We start from the raw sequence: 27,211 nt of genomic DNA, 5'->3' as shown, positions 1-27,211 counted from the left end.
ATCTCCCCCTCAGTGTAGCCACTGCTTCAGACAAAACATCTGCAGTCCACGCTGGCTGGATTCCCACCACTGGGTGCACTGCTAATGTGCTTTTCATTTGTCTTTTTATTATGTATTCTAGGGGGCTGTGTACAGCAAGGGGGGGCATATGAACCACGAGGCTAAATGCTCCCTTACGTACTGCATGTAGCAGGCACGGGGACGGCTTTCCACAGAGCCAGAAAATAACCTCCCCTTAGCAAGGAATAGCTAAGCGCTGGTTTTTAACCCAGGAAATATAACTGCACAATGATTGAAACAATTTTACATTTTTATTTCTCTAAACGATGACCTTTTTCTTGGGTTTAAGAGACAGTGCTGGACTTGCTAAGATCAATGGGAAATGATAGCTGTTCTCAACTTGAACTTTCTCTTTCACTTGATCCCTTAATAACATAGTAGGTAATAAATGGGGAAATTCATCCATACCATCCATACCAGCTTTGGTCCATTACCCCAAGACGTTTAAGCTGGGCGATCTCTCATATTCCTAAACTCTACCAGATGTGTTCTTCATGGTAAGCCTAGAGTACTTGTGGGATCGATTGTTCTTGGATTTGTGTCTGCTCCCTTCCACCCATTTACCCTCACATATACTTAATTTGATGACTTGGATCCTAGCCTTTGACCCTGAACTCAGTGCCTCTCTCTGGTCCTTTTCTGGTTCTTTTGTTTTCCAGCATTTAAAAATCTGTGCTCTCACCTTTGGTTCTGGTCTCCCCATTGCCTTAAATAATTCTTCTTAATTAGTCCCTAGCCCACCTCCTAGTTTTGGCAACTCTCCCTCCACCCACCAAGGTGGCATTTATATGTCTCCTAGTGGACACAAAACTGAAAATTTGACCCCAAAGAGTGACCATCAATGAACAGGTAGTTTCCGCAAGAGTCAGCCGTGGGCTGACTCTTCAGCAGCCAGGCATATGCTAGCTGGTCCTTTCAACAGGATAGGCTGGCAAAAGAGAGCCCATAAAACATGCTTGGGAAAGGTAGTGATGGTAAGCAATTTGGGGGAAATACTAAGAACTTTACAGAATCTTAGTATAAACAGAAGACATACTCACCATGGTGCTCGATCAAATTTCAACATGACAGATAGGGACGCACATGTTCGTTTGTGACAAAGACAGAGAAAATCAGATTATACAAACATCATGGAATTCCCCAGCAACGTGTAAAAAAGTATCTCTGGTGCATAGAGGCGCTATTCAAATTGGCCATGAATTAATGAAGTTGCATTTGCACTGGGAAAAAAGAAGCTTGATGTTCACGTCATCCGTAAAGCAGCAGTGCTAAGATTTGGTGCCCATTAGCTAGGACTGCTGATACGGTTCCCACCAGACAGACTTCTGGGTCCATCTCTGAGCTCCACAACCCAAATATATCTGGAAGCATCACAAGTGTTCAGAAGAAAGCCACCAAGATTATCCAAGTTTTGGAAAACAAGACCTTTGAGAAAAGGCTGAAAGATGGGGGATTATTCTGGATGAGGAACACTTTCAAGATGACCTATGAGTATTTCAAGTTTCTTATTCAGAGAGCAGTTGATAAGCTTTTTTTTTTTTTTTCTCTCAATCACCACTAAAGGCAGAAGAGAAGGGAAAAGGCTGAAAGTGAAACACAAAGGATTTAGGTCTGAAAGGAGCGATGTTGGCTGAGAGGGCTGTCAGCCATTGGAAAGGGTCACTTTAGTCCCCATCTATGACCTGGGTAGAATCTCGGTAACTTGGCCTGTATGTATGCGTGCTCCTGTTTAAAAGCCAGGCATATGCTAGCTGTCCCTTTTAATAGGATAGAGTTTACACAAGGAGCTATTTCCTTGTTTAGGGACACTTTACTGACAGAGTTAAAAAATGATTTTACCCATTTAGTTTTATACTCTGACTTTGAAGCAGAGCTCTAAGTGATCAGTAACACTGATGCATTATCATCTGTCATGCACTTCCGGTGGCTGACTGTGTGTGAAAGAACTAAGTGGATAAATGAAATCCAAAATTTCAGAATCATCAGTTTCACCGAGTTGCAACCCCAGTAGTCTTTTGGAAGGACAAGGGGAAGAAATGGTTTTGAGAGAAGTAAAGACATGAAGGAATTGTTCTTGGGATCATGTAGGACTAATAGAAACTGGTAATTCTGGTCAGAATTCTGTTTTGGTCCCACAACAGGTCCTGACATGACATCTTAGTCAAATTAATATGGTGGGTTAGGATAACACATACTCTGTCACTCTGATTTCTTTGCGCCATTAACCCTTGCCTATCTCACCAGCTTCAGATTAAATTTAAAATTTTAAAGGAGATTTTACACTCAAGAAGGTAAGATCTGCCTTATGATTTCAATAGGTCCTCTAGGTGACACACTTTAAAGAGTACAGAGTGTTTGCCATCCAGCTGCACAAAATCCAGTGTCTTCAGATTCCTCATCGTGAATTTTCTTTTCAAGTGTAAATACTTGTATTTCCAAGTTCTGTTCCAAGGCAGTTCAAAAGCAGTGTGTCTAAAACTCATCTTCTTCCCCAGCAAACTACCACCCGCTCCTGTGTTGACGGTCTCCTAAGTGTCTCAGAAGTGCACCTTCTCTCGAGCTCTACTCTATTGCTTTTAAATCCTCCTCCTTTTCAACTGCATCAGCTGGTCTCCCAGCCTCTGGTCTGGGTTGCCTCCACTTCATCTCTCCTAAGGCCACCAGATGGAACTTCCTGAATTGTAAATCTGATCATGTTGTCCTCTGCCTTGTCATCCTTCAGGGGTCCCTCATCTTCTCTGGTGGTGGTATCTCCACCTCATGAATCATCAGAAACACTAGTGGAGGTTTTCAAATGTGTAGATCTTGGGTATGACAACATAACTGTGGAGTTAGAATATCTGATACACACACGTATGCATGTATCCACATATACACTCATCGATACTTTTAAGGCTCCCCAGATCTGGAGACCAATATCCTACACGGGTGTATGGAAATAAGATCCTCTGTCATTGGATTTTAACCTCTAACTCCTCATGTTAATTCCTGGAATCTTTAGCCCGCTGGAATCTCTCATACTTTCAAGTCTTTGCACACGCCTGGAATAACCTTCCTTCCCCTTCCCTAATCTACTTGAACCACTCCTACTTCTCAAGACTCAGCTGATTTTTTTTTTTCTCCTTATTTATGGCTGACGTTGTCAAAATTAGGCACTTCTTTCTCTCTGCTCCGAAAGTACCCTGTCCATGTTCTAATACATCACATCCGTCTGGAGCTGATTTATACCCTTACTCCCCCAACAGACTGCGAGCAACCTGAGGGCAGGGGATGTCTCGGCGCCTTGGCATGGTGTTTCTTATTCTTCTCCATCTCTTTTCTCTCCGTGTCCCTGGTGATTGGTTTATAGAGAGTACTGAGTAAGTGTTTCTAGAAGCAAGAGGATGAAGGAAACATGTTGAACAGAGATACTCTTGAGATGATGCTTTGGAGGAAAGGGAATTATCAGGTTAACTTTTCTGCTGCCCGAGGGACCTACGGCACTTGGAGTCTGGGCAGGGTGAAGCATAAGATTGGTTTGGAAGGTTAGTAAGAAACAGAGAGGTTTTATCTGAGGGACAGAGGTTGAAACGAGATTGTGGATTTACAACCAAACACCCCCAAGTTAATGGATTCCGCACATTTATATATACGCATTTAAATATATCTATGCATTTTTAATAGGGAAAACAGAATGCAATGGGTGACTGTTTATTTCTCCAAGTAAGATAATAAAGAACAAAACCTATCATCAACGGTCGCTGTATTTTCATAAATAAAAGGCCATTTGGACCCCCCTGACAGGGGGAAAGGTAAATATCAGACTGAAGAACTATTTTTGAGCAAATGTGGGTATGTAAAACATACGTAAATATTTTCTTTTTCTTTTTTTTCCCTTCAGACAAGAGAAAAACTTCATGGATCAGGAATGATCTTCGAAGAGGACTTCGGGAGAGGCAGAAAGACTTTCAAAACTTCCTTTATATCCGAAGCAGGGATCTGACATTATCTCCTCAAGGTGAAATAACCTTGAATGGCCTGACATTTGCACAATGGCTTTCTTTTTGATCTGTCTGTAGTTCCAACTAATTACTTGAAAATACCTTCGCTATTTCCCTGCATCCTTCTGCCTATATCATTTTATGACAGTCTAATAAGAACTCAGCCTTCCCCACTGACCATATGTAAAATTAGATAAATTGCAATATTCTAACGGAAATGCTAGCTTTATGTGGAAAAGTCAGGGTAGAGATTTGGGGTTATGTAAGATCAAAGAGAAAGTAAGACACACAAACACAAGAAAACTAAAGAAAATGTACTTTCTTGCTTCTTTTGTCAGAGGATTATGGATTGTCATGTGACAGGAGGGAGTGAAATTGGGAGGAGAAGAAATGAAACCACAATATTGGGTCTTACAATCTCAGTGCCAAGTTCCCCTTCTCTGAATCAGGTTAAGCCTGAAATCATAGAATGCACCAACAACACTTCTCAAGTTTCTGTAAACAATCAGTTAGGGATCGCTTTGGACCATGTGTAACAGGAACCTAGCCACTGTGACAAGAGGTAACCCAACCAGAGTGACAAGATGTCTAGAGCTAAGATGGACAGACAGTTCAAGTTCAAGTCTATTCAAATCTGCCCTGCCACAAGGGCTCCACAATTTCATCAGGGCCCAGGCTCTTTGAGATTTGTAATTTCACCCTCTTGATCATCTATGCGGTAGGTGGTTGGTCCACCACAAGCTCCCATTTACATTCCAGGTGGGAAGAAGGGACTAAGAGAGAGGAAGAAGTGGTGTTTAGATCAGGAAAGGCTAACGTTGCCCCTAAATCTTCCAGTGACTCGTGTTTGCATCCCATCATGCAGAACTGTGTCAAATGGTCATCCCTGGATGCAGAAGTGAAGTGAAAATGTCTGCCTTGGCACATCACGGCCCCGTATGCTATTAGTAAGAATGAAGGGCAAAAGGGCTGTGGACTGGACCACCAGTGAGGTCTGCAACAGTAACCGACAGTATCATGGTTCATTTTTCCTTAAAGGTCCAAAGAATTTCTAAAGCAGGAATACAACTCTGCACTTTCACAGAAGTTGTGGTGCTCCTTACAACCAGAGTGTCACCGGAAAAGATGCATTTCTTCGTATTCTCTGTTTTCCGGGTCTGTTTGCTACATTAGCTACAGTAACTTAGGGTAAAATAAACAGCAAGCTCCTACTGTCGAGCACAGCAAACTATATTCAGTATCTTGTAATAACCTATGATGACAAAGAATATGAAAAAGATTATGTGTATAACTGAATCACTTTGCTGTACACCAGAAATTAACACAACATTATAAATCAACTTCAATAAAAAAAAAAGAGGGTAAAGATCCCTACATGTTTGACCTTTCTCCCTTCTTCCCTTTATATTTAGTTAACTGTCATGTTTGGTAAACATTTGTCTCTTTTCTATCAATTTCCTCCTCTTCTTATGCCCCAGGGGCTGCTCGGCTGTGTAAACGCTTAGCACTTGCCTTGCTTTTGACAAAGGCCTCTTGGCTGAACGATCAGCTTCCCCTCCTGTCCCTGCTGAGTCCACCCATACATTTCAGTTAGAGTCAGTCTTCTGAAACTTTGGTGTTTGTTATGCTCTATGTCTTTTCAAAATCGTTGATGGTTTTCTCTTGCCTATCAGCCAGGTGAGTCACCATGGAACTAGTTGGCTGGTGAACTTAAACTAAGGGTGGTCCCTACAGAACACCAGCATGCCTTCCATCTGCCAGTGGTTCTTCAAGACGGAATCTAAATGTCTATTGTGAAGGCTTTCCTCACATGCCCAGACAGGAAACATCACTTTTCCCTCAATGTCTCCAGAGCACTTACTAGGTATCTCTGCTCTCTACGTTGTCACCTTGCATGGCTAGCAGCTGTTGGCTTGTCTTCCCTCAAGGGCAGGGAGTATCCATTCATTGGATTCCTTGGGGAACATGGGGGAATCTGCAGTAGGTGCCCAGTCACTGTCGGTAAGACTGACATATGGATATAGTGATTATTGAGTCCCTCTGGCTAAATATCAGAGGCGGAGGCTCTCCCAGAAGAAATGCTAGGAACATACACAGCAGTGCACACACACACACACACACACACAGACACACACACACACACAAGTCTGAGTTAAAAAAAGACAATAAGAACATTTTTGCCACCCAACATCTCTGACCATGGGTTAGATCCCGAATTTCCTCTGTGAGTTTCAGTATTTCACTTAGAAGGAATTTTCTAGCCCGCTTGTTGAATGTTCACCTGTAATTGTTATTCTTTGTCCCTTGTCTGCCGACTGGGACATAAATAATCACCTAGGCTGATTAACCTCCATTGGGGCAAATAGCACTGAAGGGGCTCTTAAAGGATTTGGAAATAATAATAATAATAATAATTATTATTATTAATAATAATAATAATAACAATAACCTGAACACTATATACTAGGCATTTATTAAGGACTTAATATAGATTGTTTCATTTAATTTTCACTAAACCCTGTGAAGTAAGTATTATTACCCATTTTACAGATGAGAAAACTGCTATTAATGGAACTAAGTAATTTTTTCAAGATGATTGTTACCCTGAAGGCAAAGCTGATGCTGTTAACCACAATGCTTATGGTCTCAAATGGTTTCAGTGCAAAAAAAAATTAAGGGTTAATTGGGACTAAGAAAATTACATTTGGCATAAATAATAGTCATACTTACTTAAAAAATAATCAAGGTCTGCCTAAACCCACCGATGACAGCATAGCATGAATACAATCTTGTCAAATATCCTTAGTGCAGAGGGAGGTGAGCTCTTGCAGATACGGCTGGGTAAGTCGTGGTGTCAGCTCTTGACTTTTCCTTCTGGCTCCTTATTCTCTTCTTTTCAACATCCAACTGGTGTAGGACAATACGCATGCCCTCCCTCTCAGTGATTTCTCCTCTTTGGGCTTTCACACTGCAGCTGTTTGGTCTCTGAGGTTTTCAGGCTGAGTTCCCTTTTCTGGAACAGGTCCCCTTTGCTCACCCTGCTGTGAGCACTCTTCATTTTCTCTCAAGCTCTTTATTTTTGGCTTTCTGGGTTTCTAAGAGAGTGTCTTTCAAAACAAACTTTTTGATTGACACCTACAGTGACAACTACACACACACGCACACACCACACACAAATACTTGAAACATAATCAACTACTAAATCCACTTGCAATGCATTTGAGTCTACGAAAGCCATGGATCTATGATTGAACTCAAAAAAGGGGAAAGGTAATGGAAAGTACACAAAATAGTTATCATATTAAAAAGCTAAGTAAAATGGTATATGTGGCTTGTTTCTTCTACTGAATGTATACAGTACCAATTTGTATTCATCTCTATTTTCTAAGTAGAGAAGATTAAACGTGGAGGATGGTTAAGTCAAACCATACCAAGAACACAAAGTAAAAAACAACACAGGTGGTAAGGCGCAATAGTCAGTTCAAAAGAAACCCCAATAATTTGCGCAAGAAAGAGGATTAACCGAATGTCCTAATAGGAAATTTGACTGCATAGATTCAGTTTCTTATTTCTTGGGAGAGAAAAATCTCTAAATGATCCTATAGCTTATAATGAGATATTCAAACGGCACATACAAGCTTTCAATAATGTCAGCACATAGCAATTTAGGAAAAAGCATTGAGTTACGGGAAATTATAACCTAGGTGAAGGACTTGGACTTGGACGCGTTCTAGCGACGTAAAAGAGAAGCATGATTATTCAATTATGGCCAACTTAACGGCACTGGCTCAAGTGCGAATCGTTTAGGTCAGAGCAGCTCATTCTTGTGCCTCAACCAAGGTTCAGACAGTCAAAAACACAGATCCACTAAGCACAGCTAGTCAAGACAATCCTCTAAGTTTTTAAAGAAATTACCTACTATTAATATAACCTTAGAAAGAATATAGAAACATGAATTTAAATTAATAATTTTGTTACAGCTTTAAATCTTTTTTTTTTTTTTTAAAGAAATTTTGACTCGTGAGAATTTGTCTGGTTTGAAAGAGCTTGAAGTTTACGAGGTGGGATTTTATTGAAATGTTGAGAATCTGACTAAGCTGCTAATCAATGTTTAAATGGTTGGATCTGACTTATTAAATTTACAAGCTTTGGTTTATTAGCTCTTCAAATGGTGTACAAATGTTTAGAGAAATTTTGTTTGTTAGAGTGGTAGGTTTAATAAATTGGGCATTATACAGAGAATAGCAGTGAACATCATATTTCATGCACCAAAGTTTCTCAGGCAGAGAAAACTTAGAAATGCCTAATATGGTTCTATACAGATGGCAGGAACCCAATGATTTTTTTTTTCAACAAAATTTCCTGGCTTTTCCAGGTAACTTTATACCTCATTCTCAATTATTCCCCCGTATTTTATTCTCATGTACCAATAACTACCCGAGATGTGGTATCTGTCTTCACCCAGCCCCTTCTACTATTGATACAAAACTGAAGATTCTCTAAGAATATAGGATTTATAGGTCAATGTTCACTTTGAGATAACCTAGCAGCTCTCCCAAACGTGGGCTGTGAAAGTTGGGTGTTCTCAGGGATATTTTAGCAAGTCATGTTGAAATTAACCTAACGGATCATGCAACTAAGAATTCTTGGGGTTTCCACCATGCATTCTAAGTTGAGAAAATGCACACTGTTTATGCAGTTGAATTTGACCACATTCCTCCATAATCATCACAGCTCTAAGCTCTTCAGATTAAGTACTAATTATATACTAAAAATACAGGAACGCACGCAGGGTGGAAGTTCCCCTTAGGACCACTTAATCTGCAATGATTTAGGTTAAAAGGACCCCAATGTATGGAAGTGGTGGTGGTGACGGCAGCAGGCAATTGAAGCAGCGGAAGGAAGAATGTCTCGCAGGTTTTTCTCTGGTAATACGAGCGTGCGGATCATTGCATTTTGCTCTCGTCTAAGTTAAGGATACCTGCTTTGTCCTCTATTACAATGGCTTGCCCTTGTAATCTGAGACTAAAGAGATCCTTACTTATTTGGCCACTGACCTGGACCCAGCATCCTCTGGACTTTTGGGTATTTTGGACCAGTGAACCGACAGTTAGACACAGATTGCCCTTCTGACTTTTTGTTTGTTTTCCTATCATCTTATGGAAGTAAGTTATAAAATATCAAAGACAAGGAACATCCCAATTTTATTATCCCACCCATACCCTCAAGTCTATGCTGACCGCCTCTTGTGCCTGATTCTGCTGTACTAGGGATCCCCTATTCTTCCTGGCTTTGCTGCTTCAAATAAATCTCTTCATGGTTGAAAGAAGGAGCTCCCAAGTGGATTGCATTTAGGAAAAATATGATCACTCTTATTTCCAATTTTCACCTCTAAAGATGGCATTAATTCTGAAATGTTTGGAATTTTTGCTCAGGGGTAGATTACTTCTAGTTTTGGGCTAGAACATAATAATGAGTGATGATGATGGTGACAATCATAATGACAGTACAGTGGTTAAGATCTAGTCAGAAAACCTATGTTTAAATCTCATTATTTAGTTGTGTGACCTTGGACAAGTTAAGTAACCTCTTTACTTTTATTTAAAATCTGCAAAATGGAGGTTAATAGAACCCATGTTGGAGGGTGTTGTGGAACTTAACTGGGCAATGAAAACCTGATACATCTTAAGTGCTATGTGTTAGCTGTTACTAGAAGCTATTGTCGGAGGGGTATATGATAATGTTACACGTTGCAAATGGACTGTTTTATGTAGATTTAAAGTCTTTTGCCGAAGCAGGGTTAAAAAAGATTCAGAGAATCTATTCTCTGCATGCTTCTCACCCCCATTTTTCTTCATATTGTGTCCACTAAATTTGGTGTCGTTAACGAAACCACCTTGCCAATAAAGCCAAAATACTCTGCAATCAGCGCTGTGATGCCAATTTCATGAGTATTCAGTTCCTCAGCCCAGAATCCCGATTGTGTAAAAAGTGCAATGAATTCCAATTCTCTTTCGATTGCAACGATCTGAACCAAACACGAAACCTAGTTGATCCAAGATGATTTGGGCTTTACAATTTTGTGCATTACGTGATCTGCACGCTCAAAACAGGGGTATCTTTGAACTGAACATATTTTCCCTTTCAGAAAACAGAATTCTTTTAATTAAAAACATTTTTAAAAATTTCAGTATGTGTAATTGTTAACACCTGCTATGTGTTGCCAACAGATGTTTCTAACTTACCTAAGGGAACTGCTATAATTATTCTATAAGCTTAGTGAAATGGCAGTTACCAAGGTAGTTGGGAAACTTTGGTGGGTGACTTTGTATGCAGTATTTGGCATTTCTTTTCATCTCATCCCTGATGGCTGCCAGTCCCCACGCACTCTCCCTAACCTGGCCCACCAAAGGCAAAAAATGTTCTTTTTGGGGGAATACTAAAATGTTTTAAAACTGGTCATGCGTATTTTAGTCTTTGTGAAAAGTTCCTGAAATTATGTGTATTCTAAAACCTGCAAGATTTACTTTTAAGTGTTTTAGCAGCTAATCCTTATAATGTTCAACATGGAAGTCTTCCGTCTTGATTATAATATGCTCTTAATTTTTTTGTTGTTGTTTTTATTTGCTTTGTTTTTTATTGAAGTGACACAATTACAATGTGTCAGTTTCTGGTGTACAGCACAATGTCCCAGTCATGCATATACATACATATATTCGTTTTCATTAAATTTTATTACAAGATATTGAATATAGTTTACTGTGCTATACAGAAGAAAAGTTTTTTTTTAAAAAAATCTATATACATAGTGGCTAAAAAATATGGAATGCTTCACGAATTTGCATGTCATCCTTGAGCAGGGGCCGTGCTAATCTCTCCATCATCCCAATTTTAGTGTTATGTGCTGCCGAGGCGAGCACTTCCATCTTGATTATAAATGTAAAAAATATACCTTTTAGAGAGATAATAGCCTTCCAAATGCCTGGCTTCAAAAGACACTACAGCAAAAATGAGAGTTCAAAAAAATTTTTTCTGACCATTTATAAGGTTTGATAAGCAGCAGACTTTCAGAATTCTTCATTTATGATACTAATCACACAATTACCTACAGGCACGTGTTAAATATGACACTGGTTTCAGCCAAATAATGGGCCACTTGCAAACAATGAATAAAAGGAGGCAGCTCCATTTATAACGGCTGTTTCAACAGAGCGCTGTTGTAATCATAGCGATCTGAGGGTGACTCATTAATTAATTGATGTCCTTTTTTATTATGTGCTATTGAGTTAATGAGTAATTTGTGTGAGATAATTCTCTGAACACATTGATTACTTGAGATATTTTCTGGGGCTTTCATACCGATGATTTGCTGAATAGGTAGAGGACGGCATTCGCTTTTGTGTGTTCATCATTTGTAGGTTTGGGATGAGTACAAACCAGCGAAGAGCTTCTTTAGAGTTAGGTGATGTCTAAAGTTTCCTAAGGCTGCCCGAGAGGAGGCTGAATGCTTGGGGCGAGGCCTGTCACATGGTAGATACTCCATATAATGTCAACTGAAATCATGGCTGTATTAAAGCTTTGCTTTCCATTATCTTCAATTGTATTAAAATCACATCCAGGAAATATCTAGAATGGCATTTTTTTTTAAAAAAGTAATAATCAAAAAGCTTTTGCTAAAATTGTATTCTGTGCTAATGGCCTATTACAATAAACATGCAGATTGTTTTTGCAACTTACTGAAGTGAACACGAAACATGTTGGCCTGTATCACTTGTATGAAATTGTTAAGTGACTATCCAGGGAGTGGTTTGCCTCAAGTGACAGTTAAAAGGAAACCACTTGTATATGGTATGTTTTACTACAGATGGAATTTTCAGTCTCCTGCTTCCGTGAAGGCACTAGATCCCATCCTGGAAAAGGTAGGATTTAGTTGAGTTTTTTGTTTTAATTCATTACACAGGAAAAAGGAAATTTGAAATTTAGTCTGACAACAGCAACCCAGTTGCTTTCAGAAAGATCACTTAAAATTTATATGAATGTACACGAACCCAGCAATTGCTACCTTCATTTTTGAGAGTTTTATTTTTTCCCACAAAAATAAATGGCAGTCAAATACCTAGTTCAGAGATCTTCAATATAACATTTGGAGAAAGCATGTGAGGTCCTTGGTGCTGGTCACGATTTACCTTTTGAAAGTAAATGTCCTTACACACTTTTTTCCTCTTTCACGGACTGAACGTACGCTTTCTAGATACCATCTTAGGTTGTGCCAATTAAACGCAATCAAACAATGTAATACCCCTTTTATTAAAAACATAAATCCGAATATATAAAAAAAAAAGAATGAAAGAATCCAGCAGATATTTATTAAGGAAGATGAAAGTAAAATTACAAACACAGGTCAGTTTTTCAACTCAGCCAGCACTCTGGTGGCGCGGAGACGCCTGGTCCTGCATCACAGGCCGCCTATGGGAGATGCACGTTAGGAAGGGGGCTTTTGCTGCTTGACGAATCAAAGCTCCATCCCAGGTGTCCTACGGGAGGCTTCAGATAACAAGCTAAGTGATGTCAGGGCTACACAACACAAAGAGGAAAGTTGACAACAATTCAGGGACTTTGAGTAGTCAAGACAATTAGCTTAGTATTTCAGGTCAAAAATGCTACTATTTAGGGGGTAATTAGCTATCAAACGGTCTATTTCTGTCTTGTTTCACCATTTCATGGAGATTAAAGGTAATCTAAGGAGATTAAGGCCTTAATCTTTAACCCAGGTGAGTAATTTTGTTTGTAGCAAAAAGCATAAGAATTAATTCCCAAAGGATTAGTCCAAACGAAAAGGCAGTAAAAACCTTGTTCGGTCTTTGGGTGTCAGGGATAACTGAACACCTTCAAGAAGCTGAGGGAAGTTTGTTTCAGAGTTTACAAGTATTTTGACATATCAATAAACATATGTGAAGCCGTTTAAATCTAAAAAAGATCATTTGCAAAAGATACTGACAATGAAAACTTTCCATCCACATGAATTTCAAACAACTCAATGGGGACGAGCAGGGCTGGGTTATGAAAACCGCTTCTCACATCTCTTCTATCCTCTTCGCATTTGTTCTGTTTTGTGTTTTTGGTTTTGATGATGCAAGTCTTTTCATGAAACAAATGTAAGGCTCTGAGGTTAAAACAACAGTTATTTCGTGGGCCCCAAGCTGCTATTTTTGAAAAGCGTTTTTGGCTGTATCTCAAATGTGGGGGACATGTGACTTAAACACCCTTAATCATGACGCATTTGTAAAAGTACGTATCATTCACTTCTCACAGAACCATTTTCTTAAAAAATGAGAGGCAAGATTCAGGTTCACATGCATGTTCAGAGTAAAGCTTTGAAGACAACTCAAATTCACACCAGCGTTATTTTCAGCTTAATATTTTAGCCCCAAACCAAGAATTCAGGTATCACATTTAATTTTCAGCTGCAATGCATATATTGGCAGGACAAAGTATATAGGCAAATAACACTGGGAAATACTGTTTCCTCTACAAGTGATCAAAGAAAAAAAAAACAATGAAAGAAAAGCTACACCACGAAAATTTGCTCTAGTTAAAAATACGCTTCATTGTGCCCGCGTGGAATTAGATTTGTTGAAAAGCAGTTCGAGTACAGGCAGCGGAAGCAAAGAAGCCAAGTGTGTGCAACCCAGAAAAAGGGAACATAGTCTCATTTTTATTTCCTTAATTGTCACTTAAGTAATCAGTCTCCACAATTTTTGTCTCTAGAAAGCTTTCTTCTTTATCAGCTATCACGGAGGTAAGGGAATAATTTTTCACCTTTGACAAAAAGGGAACGACAGATTTCAGCCTAAGTCATTCTGGGTGGCTAATGACTTAGAGGAAGGAACGAGAGTAAGACACATCAAACTTTTCAAGTGTTCACTTTTGAACATTAAAAGAAGTGGCAGATAAATACAGAAAAATATATAATCACCAATTCTCAGCTTTTTATCAATCCCTTTGTTTCTCTTCTTCTAGACAACTATGTGCGACTATGTGAGCACTAGGTTGCTCTGATCAAAATGAACTTCACTTCTCAGATCGCATCAGAGCTGCAACGTCCACGATCATGGTTTCAGGAGATGCGCACTCAAAACCTTTTAGTGCCAGAAACGTAACAAGCCATCAAGTTATTAAACCCTTAGCTCTTATGGAGAAATCTGGGCAACATCTGGACAAGAAATTTATCATTTTAAAATTAATTATCTCATAATTGCGGTAACACTTCTTCTTCTTCTTTTTTTTAAAGTAACCCTTTGGAAAAATTTTACATAATACCCAAAGGCACTAGTTCACATCAGGGGTGAATGGCTGAAAGAAACAAAACAAAGCCATTGACTAGGTAAAGAGCACAGAAAAGGATAAGAGGACAACTGTTAAGCTTTAAGGTTATTCTAAAAATGGCACTTTTCACGTTGGTAAAAAACGAAAGTGCTTTAAGATGAAATTTTTATGCATTTTTTTAAAGCTGATCTTTAACCCCCTGAAAATAGGGGGTTATAATGAGAACACCGATAGACTAAATCATTGTGGCAATAAGAGTAGATGTTGCTAAAAAGCTTTGTGTGTCTTTATTTTTCAGTATTTTTTTTTAATGCGGATCGACTTGCTTTATCTATATGTGTATCATTAGTGAGATTTGCTCTTCAATTTTTTACTAGAAAGTTACAGCTCATTTAAAATAGCTGGTCGATACAGAAAGCATAAATATACAGTAAGCTGAAACACTGATTGTACTAAATGCAACAATACAAAGAAGCAAACAGAACACAAATGGTAACACAATAAAACTGTATTACATTTGTGCTTCAAATATTACAATACATTATATACAATAGTCCAAAATAAACATCTCATGCCAAGTGACACAAAAAACGAATAGCAAGCAAAAAAATCCAGCAATATGTACATTACTTTTTTTTCTTTAATAATAAACATTCAACTCTGAACTGGGGCAATTTCACTACATACAGATGCAGTCCGCCTTTTATTCCAAATAACCATCCTGCTTTCCTATATCTACGCTATTCAGTTGGTTCCCGTGTCAATCCTTATATACACGTGGAGCAAAAAAGATAAAAGAATGTAGTGCTTTGTATTCTTAATGGGGTGATGTTGATAGATCAGCGAACCTGGGGTGCATAACCTTCTTTCATTAAACCTTCCTCGTAGTCCGTCTGGCAAAGGATCATGTTATTCTTTAGGAAAAATTTGTCGCCAACACAAAATCTGAAAACATTTTAAAAAATAAAATAAAAGGCATTAAGACCATCTCACTCAGATCTATAGGTTAGAAGATTTCTTCTCCTAATCGTCATTTCATATGGTAATTCCCTGAATTTGAAAGCTCGGCTTAGAAAGTTGCCCTTATTGTCAAAATGAAACCATTCAGGTCATGCAATGAAACACTGGACACAAAATTTGAATTCCTACCTTCCTGCATAAAAATCACAGGAACACTGAGGAAAACACCTTGGGGCAGCAAAGGTGATTTTTTTTGTTTACCACGTTAGAAAGAAAAAAGAACTGATCAATATTTACACTTATTAAAATAGAAGAAAGAATGATAATGATATTTCACAGCAGTGATTATGGAAGCTTTTATCACTGCCCATTTATCCACTTTACAAAAAAAAGGAAAAGGCATTAAAATGAATCGAATGATTAGATAATGGCCCATTTTATTTATTTATTTATTTGGGGGGGGGGATGTGATTGGGTTACCTTATTTATTTTTTGGAGGAGGTAGTGGGGCTTGAACCCAGGGCCTCAAGCATGCTAGGCAGGTGCTCTACCACTTTGAGCTATACCCGCCCCCTCCCCTGAAAATAGCCCATTTTAAAGCTTCTCATTTAAAGCTTCCTTTTTCTCTGTGTTATTAAAAAGTGATTAAATTCTAGTAATTTGGAAGTGATTGTTCTGAAGTGAAAGTTGTTTTAGCATCGGACTGGAATGTTGGGCCACAGTCCTTTGTTTGTGGTAAGTTCACCAACTATGAAATAGTAACTGTATTTCTTTGAGCACTGGCAATTAAACCAAAGGGAGTAACCTGATGAACTTCTTAATATTGATGTGATAAATAAACTAGTTTCCAGTAGCTAATTATGTATTTTATTCTATAAAGCACTGTTTAATGGGCAAGATAGTAATGTTTTTAATAAGTGCTCTTTTTGTATAATTTCCCAGTGGTGACACTTTGGACACAATTAAGGTCAGAAATAAATGCTTGTGCTGTTTCCGGTACATTTAACAATAAAGTAACTCTGGGGAGATCTGTATATATTTTTAATTGTAACAATTTAACCTTCAAACAGCAGTGTCTGGTAGAGTTGATCCAGTAAAACTACTTGTAATTATACAAGCTGATCTCACTGACCTTTGATAGTGGTCTCTCTTGATCAGCTGGTCAATTTCAAATGATGTTCGAGCAGAAATCTTAGTGGATAGATTAAATTGTGTAGTGAAAGCCACCCTTTAATGTTTTGTGAAGTTGAAGGTTTAAATGAGGAGCAGTTGGACTGATTTACATTTGCAAAGATTGGAATGCTAGACAAACAGCGAACCTATTTATTTTCCAACTGGGTAGTGTTGGAAATTTATCCTTATTCTAGCTAAGCAGATAGAGGGGAAAATAGTGTAATAAAAAAAGTAGATTGAAAAGAATTAGCTTTCCTCTTAAAGGAAGATTGGTCTGTTTATTTGTGGAATTTACTTTTTTTCCCCAGGATTACTGCCTGCTGATGATGTTGATTGAAAGTACAGACTATGCGCTGATCTTGAAATCCTGGCGTTGTTTGTGGTCAAGGCTATTGGATACAATGAACATTCAAGTTTGGACTTTTAAGTAGCTCTTCTTTTTATCAGTGGCAAACTTATAAACTTTAAACATTGTGCTTAAAAACTGGTGTTTGAATAAACTAATTTTTGTAGATTATCCTGATCATTAAAATATGCTGTATAAAGGAAGTATTTCTTTTGTTGGGCAGTTCTAAGTACCAAATTAGATACTTACATTTTATGAGATTCTATAAAATAGGATATATATTTGATTACCATTCAAATTTTTCAGCTTATATTACCATTGAAATTAGTTTGAACTAATAAGCTAATAATAAAATATCACAAACAAAAACAAAAACAATAAAATACTCTTGTGTTCCAGCTGTTGTTACAGAATCTTTTTTCCCTAAAAACCAACTAAAGGGAAGTACTTTTTCAATTCCATATTGTCTCAAATATTGCTTTAATTTTTTTTTTTAACAAACTCCCAAATTCTATTTGCTGTCAAATAAAAACTTTTTTTTTTGGTCATGTCATGTCCTTCTTACTTGCAGGGGCCTTGAAATTTAGATAATTTTTATTTGTAGACTAATAAATTCAGGATCATTATGTTGAACCAAGAGCCTAGGGATTTCGTGTTGAGCCCTGTGGCTATCACCTACCCAATGTAAAAGAAAAGGGGCATTTCATACTTTCTCTGAGTCAGTTCTCTATGGGTAAGATACAACAGCTGCATCACTGGATGGGAGGGATGTTAAAATGAGAAGTAGTTGAAAGGCAGAGAGACATCTGCAATGAATAGGGTTCAAATCCCAACCTTTCACTTATGATACTGAAATTAAACTTCAAGATTTTTTTTTTATCTTTAATATCAGTATCCTTTGTAAGTCGGTGGTAAAGATGAGAAGTATGTAAAGCCTGCCCTCAATGTTTGGAACGTAGATAATTAAAACAGCCACATTTTATAAAGTACTTACCATGCGCTAAGGCTAAGCAAGTGCATGCAGTGATTGCATTTATTTCTCACATCCAACTGAGAAAGTAAATATTAACATCGTCTTTTTCAGATGAAAAGCCTAAGTCTTCTTACCAGAACTGTAAAAAACCTGCCCAAGGTTCCATAGCTAGAATGTGTATGACAGAGGAAGCAAAAGGACCCTGGTCTCTTTGGGTCCAAGATCCATGCTTTTACCTGGAGATAGTAAGAGCATGAGGCTCTGAAGTTACACAGGTTTTTAAAATTTTACTATAACTCCTTTACATGACTTTTAAAAGATCTATCATTCAATGAGATGTTGGTGATATAAATGAAATTCATTTAAAATATTCCTGAAATATTTTGTCACTAATATGTTGTCAACTGGATAAAGTATGTTTTACCTGCATATCAATTTATACTTAAAGGTCAAGATGGAACAGAGGTTAGGAATGTCACACATGTACAACTTAAACAAAACAGCCTGGAAAGCTGTGGTTAAGAGCAGATTATGACTGCTTTGCAATGAGGATTGAAACCTCCTTTAAATTGTTCTATATATAAACATGAAGAAATCAGAGAAACAGTAATGCAGATCTCACCCACCCAACAAAATAATCTATAACTGACTTTGTAAGAAAGGCTAATTTCCATTACCGTATAACCAGGTCCTGATGAGGCTGAGCATTTGCAGAAAAATACTATAAAAATAGTGATAGCCAGAGGATACTGTATGTATGTATATTGACAGGTCAAGCTAAAATTCTTGAAAATAAACTGATAATCTTCCTTATAATCTAATCCTAATGGCTCATGCGATATAGTCAGTTCAATTAATTTTACCTTCATTTAAAAAATACATTAAGGAATAAAAGATGCCCAGTCAGATTATTAAGCCATCTGATCTTAATGTTTTAGAGTTAATCACAGATTTAATTTCTAGATATTTTGGAGGGATACTAGTTGAATTCTTATGGTCTCAGATACTTGAAAAGTACAGAAAATAAGTATAATTAATAAATCATCCCAACAAAACACGGGGCTTAGAGTAGTTTTGAGAAGGTTATCAAAAGCCTCATAAGGAAGCTTCCATTGTGACACCCTTTCTAAGAACGAAAATGTTACCTTAGTCATCTAATTTTCCTCAGGTTAGTTACCCCCAATTATAATTAATTTCCATTTCCACAGCACTTGAGAAAGAGAGGAGATCCAGTTCATATTTTCAAAGTCTCTACTGTCCTATTTAGCATCCTCAGTTCCTAAAAGATGGAGATTCTGATACTGCACTTTGTTTTCAGTAACAGGTGCATGTTGTATACTCATTGCACATTTATGAACAAATTTACTATCTTTTTCCAATGACAGCGGGTTGTCATCATACACTGCATTCCCTACAGTCTCTTCTGTACCAAGCTGCACTACCCACACCCCAAATCCTGCTATCAATTATTTAACATCTACCTTAAACTCCATGGTTTATATCCACCGGGTCAAAAAATAAAACACCCGCCCTGAAGCAGGCCAGGGCCCTCAGACTGGCTCTGAGCCCAGAAACTAAAACCAGACTACCTGGGTTCAAATCTTGAGTCTATCTTTTTCTATCTGTGTAATCTTGGGCAAGTTATTTAAATTTTCTGTAGTTCAGTTTCCTCATCTATAAAATAAGGCTAATAATAGTACTGACTTATGGATCATTTTGAGTAGTAAATGAGTTAGCACATGTAAAACAGAACAATGCCTGGTGTGTGACCAGCCCTATGTAAGAATTTGCTATCGTTGCTTGCTAACAACAATTTTGTCATCTTTGCTTAGCTGTTCTGTGGGCAGGGATATGTCTCCCTTTTTTCCATCTACCTAAATTCTAAAAATTCTTTTTTTTTTTTAGAGAGTATAGGTGTAGGGGAGTAAAAAATGCAGACTATTAGGTATAAAATAAGCTACAAGGATACACTGTACGACACAGAGAATACAGCCAATATTTTACATTAACTATAAATGGAATATAACCTTTAAAAACTGTGAATCACTCTACTGTTCACCTGTAACTTACCTAATGTGTACAGCAACTGTATGTCACTAAACTAAAAAATATAAATAAGTAAATAATTAGTAAAACCTTTAGTTTCCATTTCCTCCATCAATATTCCCTGACCCCATCAACGCATCCTGATCTTTCCCAAAGCACGTATTTATCGGTGCATCATTCACTTTGGCATTTCAAATTTTCTCATGAATGTGTAACAGGTTTCCTCCTTCGAACAGCAGTGCTAAGGGAAATGACGAGTTGTATTTCTTCAGAACCCTTTGAAATACCACCATAACTTGTACTACCACTTGCAGTAGGTGGTCCACAAATGATGGCTAAGATAGACTTGTTTCAGAGTGGGTGGGCAGAGCTCAGTGGTAGAGCGCATGCTTAGCAGGCACAAGGTCCTGGGTTCAATCCCTAGTACCTCCATTAAAAAGACTTAGCTCAGAACGGAATAGTTTTAAATTACAAAGGTGTTTTTGATGAATAATTTAAATTAGTATTCACGTTGACTTCACTTCACCGACTTCCTAACTACGATTTCCTCGCTCCAAACCCTACTGCTCCTCGTCCGTCCGAGACTCCCCCTCTAATCTCCGAGCACACCGAGCCACTTTTCATTTCCGGGACACAGTTCATGTGTTCACACCTCTGTGTCTTGCCTGCTGCTCCATATTGTCTGGAAAACCCTTTCCTCACTGCTCCCAGGCCTCCTCATCTCCTCTGCCCCCACCAGACCCACCTCCTACATCCCAGCCAGTCTGGGAGAGTCTTTCTTTAAAACCCTGCACATCTACCCTTTGAAGCTTCTGTAAGACTTCAAGGACGGACCTCTCTTCCCTCCTTATAGATCTGTTTAGCATCAATTGCACTCTTCTGTGAATCTTTGATATCCTGTCTCTCTCATAGCTCCGAATATCCCTAAGAGAGAAATCAGATTTTATTTACCTATTTCCACAGAGCCTAGCACACTGCTTTTATTCTTGAATGTTACACAGATCTACATATTTGAGGCAATTTCATTACAAACAAGCATTTTTGTTTCTTTTATAATACCATCATTTAGCTTTATAGCATTTTCTAAGGATGGGGGGCTTACTCATTTGTAAGAAATCAACCTATCACTCGGAATTTTCCAATGCTGAATGAGATTCAAGTTATCATACGAGATGCTCAAAATATCTTTCTCTGGCCCTTTTAAAACAGATAAACTTTTAGACTTTTAATTCAGGATTCACATTTTTAGCCATACTCTTCTAAAAAGGACAGAGAAGATTCACTAATCCTGAAAGTTCATTGTTACTACTATCTTTCTTAAACATTCGGAAATGCTTTAGATCTTAGTGATATTTTGATTGAAAAGACAGGGGAGGTGGGTATAGCTCAGTGGTAGAGCGCATGCCTAGCATGCATAAGATCCTGGGTTCAATCCCCAGTGCATTCATTAAAAATAAAATAAAATTTTAAAAGTTAAGATGAAATGACTTGTTAAATAAAATTTGTAAGAACGTACACCACCACAATTTGAGATGTCAAGGAAGTTCGCTTAAGGGAAAATGCCCCCAAAATCACCTCTCTTGCTTTGTGTTCATTTGAAGAGGCACACTCACCAGGACAGCAATCTGTCCTGAGGGCACAGGCTCCCTGGCCGGGTGGCTTCACGGGGGAGATTTCCCAAGAAACATCAAAGTAAGAGGAGAATCTCCATATTGAAAACCTTCTGGATTCAGAGCAACAAAATTTGTCCGCTTTGCTTGACTGATGAAGATTAGCTGACTCCTTGCATGAAAGAAGTTTGTCTTGTAGGGACGAAGTGACAAGACAATAACTAAGTGCTAATTGTGCATAACCAGCACTAAAGATACGCAGTCCCATTACGGCAGGTAATGAACGAAGCGAACACAGAAATATATTAGGTACTTTAATAATGATACTAGGCCAGTATTTTGCAGCAATAAGAATGTGAACAGTTTTAGAGTCAAAATTTAGGAGTGTTTGTCTTACTTGACTGAGTTCCACTGAGGAGATAGACTTAATTGTGAATGCAACTTTTTATTTCAATGGTGATATAAAATTGATATACGATTTGTAAATAGCATTAACAACCTACAGTTACTTTGCATCATAATAGAATTTAGGCTGGGTTTAGCACTTGAAGGATGCTTTAATTTTCTGTGTGGAACATGGATAAAATAGGTAAGCCTGCCCTAACAGAAAAATGGACAAAAGGGATAAACAGGCAGTTCCTTAACAGAAGAAACATCCAAGGGCCACTAGTAATCAGATAAATGCTAATTTAAAATGATAATGAGATGCCATCTTTCCTCCCTCAGGGTGACAAGGATTTCTTTTAAACTAATAATTCCCAGTGTTAGACCTTATGTGAGGGAAGGCAGTATTTCTACATTTCTGGTGTGAGAATGATTGGTATAACTTTTCTGGAGAGCATTTTGGCAATACACAGTGTCAGCCTTTATAAATTGTTATACGCTTTGTCCAATTATTTAGGCTCCTGTGGATTTATCCTGACCAAGATTTCAGTATTTGTTTACAAAGTCTGTATTATACTGATCATACTGATAACATAAAAATTTGAAGGGAAAAATCTACACATCTGACGATAGAAGACTGATTTAAGAAAATATGAAGCTTTATCCATAAACTGAACACAAGAAAGCTTAAAATATCATAAAAGAATTTTCAAAGGTAGGTGAGAAGTCCAAGTATGAGGATTCTTCCCTGTTACTTTCCTTTAAGCTGCTTAATTGTGGGTAAAAATACAAGGTATATGCTATATATCATTTGCCATATATGCATAGAAAAAGATGTGGCTAGCTACACACCAAAATATTAAAATATTTTCTTTTAGAGTAGTGAGACACGGGACAATGTTACTCTTTATTCCCTTCTATTTTCTAAGTTTTCCACTAGAAATATGTAAACTTTTATAAGTAGAAAAGCAATAAATGTTATTATTGCATAAAGATAACTGTATTATTAGTAAGTGCTATTAGTGGGTCATTGTGATAAGTGAACGAAAGTATCCTAACTTTACTGCTAATACACCTTTAAAACATACACATGGATGTACACATGCATATAAATGTGTTGTGTAAGGATGTGTGGATATTTGTGTTTCGTAACCACATCCTTACAATACACAACACGTGCACTGGCCAGTTTATTTTTGGCTGAGCATCATCACAGACTGAAGCAACCTGCTTTGATTCCAAGCATCTATTGGGAAGTTGCAAGATGCTGCGAGAAGACTTCTTGAAGTATTTCCTGGGTAAATTACATATTGTCACGTATATCGGGCCACATTCTGAACAACCACATCTAGCAGGAGACGTTATCAAGGCATCTGGTGTCAAAACCAAGTTAGTGAAATATAATACGATAAAAGTAAATTATAAATATCAAGGTAAAAGAACTAATTTCTGAGAACCTACTGTGTTCCTGATACTTATACGATTTGTTCTTTTAATTTTCAAAATCTGCAAGATAGGCGTTAGTGGTCTCTCCATTTTAAGGAATGTGGAAACCAAACTCGGAGAAATGAAGTACCAGACCCAAGACCACACAGGAAACATACGATGGGGCTGGAATTTCAATCCATTTCTTCCTGTAAACATCATATTATTTCTATGACTCTGCGTACCTCTTAAGAAGATACTGCATTGAACAGTAAAACAGGGACAATTACAGTAACTGAGAACTCAACAAAACTAATATTTACTGCTGTTCAGGTGTTTTCACACCTGCATTGAATTGATTTTTCGTTAAAATCCATCAAGTGTAGTAATTTTTGAAATGTATTTTTAATGATATTCTAATGTCCTCTGAACTTACCCTGTAAAACAGGTATCATAGTACATAGCTTCCGCCAGAAATAAAAGTTATAATTTTCAATAAGGAAGAACAGAATGAAGTCACAAGACTGTGAGATGCAAGAGTTCTCTGACCTTGACTACTCCAGCTCCCGCATGTTACAAAGGAGACAACTGAGGTCCAGAGAACCAAAACGGCTGGGTCATACTCACACATCTTGTTAGGGGGAGTCTAGACTAGAACTTACGTTGCTAGATTCCCTGCGCAATGCTCTTTCCATTCTCCAAGGCTGCCTCCCTGATGCTGACAATTGTTTAATTATTAGCTGCATCCAACTTTGATTCCAAAGAGATTTGGAGCGACTTTAAAAGTACATATACAACCACAGTTAAAAATTCAAATAAGAAATCAAGAGACAGGGCAACTATAAATATGAAAAATAAGACGAATACACACTATCTGCCACAAATTCCTGTATATTTTCCTCAGTGCAAATTTGGTTGCTCACAGAAGCAACTAAACATAAAGCTATTTTAAACCCACTTTGTAAAAGACCAGAAAAACTCTCAGGCAAAGAGTGACCAAGAAGATGGAAGGTTTATAGACATGTTTGCATTCCTATCACATCCTGTTAACATGATGGGAGTTCTTTGGGGTAGAAGAGTCCTCTCAAGACGAAGGAGAAACCTCAGTGATTTGTTTTTGGCTCTGAATGAATGGTTGCAGAACACGAAAATGCTGACACGAACTGCTTTTAGTCCAGTGTACCAGTATAATTCCCACCTATTAAAGAAATGGCCAGGAAAGAGGGGTTTACCCATTTGTTGAAGCTGGAATCTGCTTACCTCTGATTACAAAGCTGACATGCGAAGCAGTCGAGGTGGTAAACATTGTCCTTGGCCCGCATCACCATCTCAAAGGCAGGGATGAGCTTACTACACGCAGCACAGTTTCCTGTTACACCGAAGAGCCTAGAACAATAAACATTTTTTTCAAACTCTTCCAGGGAAATCTGACTTGGCGACTAAAGAAGATGCCAATAACACCCCGTAAAGCTATCGATACACAGTGCCTGACGGTGTCCGCAAGTGCGTTTTATCCTAGGTGTGTACATAAACGTTCCTCGGTGATACGTACTTGGTTGACCTTTCTTGATAAAAATCGCATTGTGTTGGAGAAGAAAAGGAAAAGACAAATACACGAGGAAGCTTACGTCACTGCACCACAAACAGAAGTCAACAGGGGTGAATTCACACCCAAAATCTTCTACTTGTTAGAATATAAAATAGAGAAGCAAAATAACTCTGAGATCAACGCCACAGTCAACATTTTCCTTGGCAAAGAAACCCGTTTGAATGACTCACTACCTTTTGATACTTCGTTACTAAAAGCTTTGCCATTATTAAAAGAACATTTACGAACAAGCCATTTAAATAGTCAAAAAACATTAGCAGTACATGCCCCTCATGGCCCTATACCATAGTTGTACTGTGATTATGTGATTCACACAGCACATTAAAGTAAATGAAGCTGTAAACTACACGTAGGTAGACCAGGAGTTGAAATATAATATACTGTAAGAGCCACTGGAATTGTCTGGGAAAAAAAGATATTAAAAAAAAAATCCTATTTCTGTAGATTCCTGAAAATAGTTATTGTAATGGCCTAAAAAATAGTACAAAATAAGATGTCTCTCTAGTTTCATAACAGAAGGAAATAAAATATTTTATTCATTTGCACTGGCAATGTTTAAACCAAGTCTCTTTCAAGTTGTTAGTGGTGGTGAAGTTTTTATAAATAATATTCTGCACATACAAGTTAATGCACTTTTTAACTAGGAAGCAAACTAGATGAAAAACACCACATCTGCCAGTTTCTTTTTTCTCCAGCATCAGGCTGACAGGAGAAAAAAATATAATGGCTCTCATGGGAAAGACCAAATTAAAAGCAGTTCTAAACTAATGAATTCAAAGGTGCGATGGAGAAAACTCATTTTCGTTATAAAAATGTACTTTAAAAAAATCTTAGCCTTTCATTTTACTGAGTTTAAGAATTACGTTCAAAAGTGCTGAAGTTCCTCTTCTTACTACTTCCTGTCTGCTCAGAAGGCAGGTCTTTGCTGAAGGCGTGCCTATTCATTTTCAAGTTTATGGTTATTTCCTCTTACCAGGCTAATGACCACTGTTGGGCAGCGTTGGGAGAACAGCTTCTAAGTGTCTGGCAAAACGTGTAGTAAATGTTTATGCTTGTGTTTTGGTTAGACGGTCTCTGAAAGAACAGAAGCGCCTTGAGGGTAGAGACCACAGATGCTTTTTGAGCAGTTTGCTAGCATAATCTGTCCTCTTGATAAATGTAAGCAAGGCTTATTTATATACAATAAGACTAAATTCAAAATTGTCCAACGCTTATTTTTCTGAATGACTTTTTCAAATGTTTTAATAGGCTTATCTTAACGAAAATATCTCTAATAACCTTTGTGCTCTCAGTTTACAGTTCCTACTCTGGGAAATAATTTTTCTTTAAAAAGAACTTCATTGACAATGTAGTATCTCCCATTTCCTACTGCATCATTAAAAATGAAATCACCAATGAAAGCTTTCATCCTCTTTTGTCAGCAGAATTTCCTCATGCCTTCTAACACTGCACATTTACTTTTCCGCATCCTCCACATGATCAGGACTCACATCACTTATGCGTGCCATTTGTTTCTTCTCTTTTTCTGTTATTATTTTGGAGAAATGAGGAAATCTTAAAAGTTCTATATTCTGCAAATATAGATGCACTTGTGGATATAAAATATGGTTAGTATGAGAGAAAGCAGTTTTTAAGAGCGACTCAGTTGGCTCAGACCTAATAAACACACACACACACACACGCACACACACACACACGCACACACACACACACACAATGCCATTTTGAAATTCTGGACATAGTTTCCCCCAATTTCAATTGCTCTCGCTAGCTGAGCATTTATCAGCTACCTGATTAGAATTTGTTTCCACACAAACCATTGATCATCAGCCTATTACTAGGCAAATGACAGTTAATTACCCACTACATTAACCACTGGGACCTGAGACCTGCTTCTGCTGCCATCAGTCAACATGATAAATGTGGCAAGTTCGGTAATGCATGGCCAGCCCTGAGCTGCCTGCTATCCTGCGAACAACCCTCAATCTCACTTCCAGGCCCAGGAAAATCTATGGCAATCTGCATAATTACAAGCTCTGGGTTAATAACAGACAAATGATTTGTTGCATCTAAACAAAGTCCTTGGAATGGTCCCGGTCTCTGGTGGCTGCCCGTACAGCACGCTGCCACTAGTGCACTTTCCACTACAATGTGCACCAAACAGTCCTCTGACGTTACAGCCTTCCAATTTGTTGCCCTCCAATTTATGGATTCTGCATATGTGATTTTTAATCATTAAAGGACTCTTGAAGCAATATTATCTTAATTATTCTCTGCTGTAACCAGGGAATTAGGCTTCAGATAAAATTTTCTTCTTCC

General features: G+C 37.9%; 1 protein-coding gene and 1 non-coding gene across 11 annotated transcripts in view; both read right to left on the bottom strand.

The window, feature by feature from the left end:
* Positions 1 to 10,855: 10,855 nt before the first annotated feature.
* On the bottom strand, positions 10,856 to 10,960 carry LOC116661382. The gene has a single exon (XR_004317276.1). It is a non-coding gene; the product is annotated as a U6 spliceosomal RNA (small nuclear RNA).
* A 1,368-nt stretch (positions 10,961 to 12,328) lies between these two features.
* The window catches only part of LMO3 (LIM domain only 3), a 58,637-nt gene continuing 43,754 nt past the window's right edge, over positions 12,329 to 27,211 (bottom strand). For 4 of the 10 annotated variants that reach the window (XM_032472867.1, XM_014565562.2, XM_032472868.1 and 1 more), the window contains 2 exons: positions 24,544 to 24,669; positions 14,716 to 15,311 (listed from right to left, as the gene is read on the bottom strand). In XM_032472867.1, coding sequence (XP_032328758.1) covers positions 15,206 to 15,311; positions 24,544 to 24,669 — 232 coding nt within the window. In that variant the 3' untranslated portion in view covers positions 14,716 to 15,205. Of the gene's footprint in view, positions 15,312 to 24,543; positions 24,670 to 27,211 lie in introns of all 10 variants that reach the window. The other 6 variants (XM_014565564.2, XM_014565565.2, XM_032472865.1 and 3 more) reach the window with 3 other exon arrangements.

The sequence above is a fragment of the Camelus ferus genome, chromosome 34, assembly GCF_009834535.1.
Source record: "Camelus ferus isolate YT-003-E chromosome 34, BCGSAC_Cfer_1.0, whole genome shotgun sequence".
Classification (NCBI taxonomy): Eukaryota; Metazoa; Chordata; class Mammalia; order Artiodactyla; family Camelidae; genus Camelus; species Camelus ferus.
The sequence above is the reverse complement of the archived record's forward strand: the minus strand, read 5'-3'. Positions and strand labels throughout refer to the sequence as shown.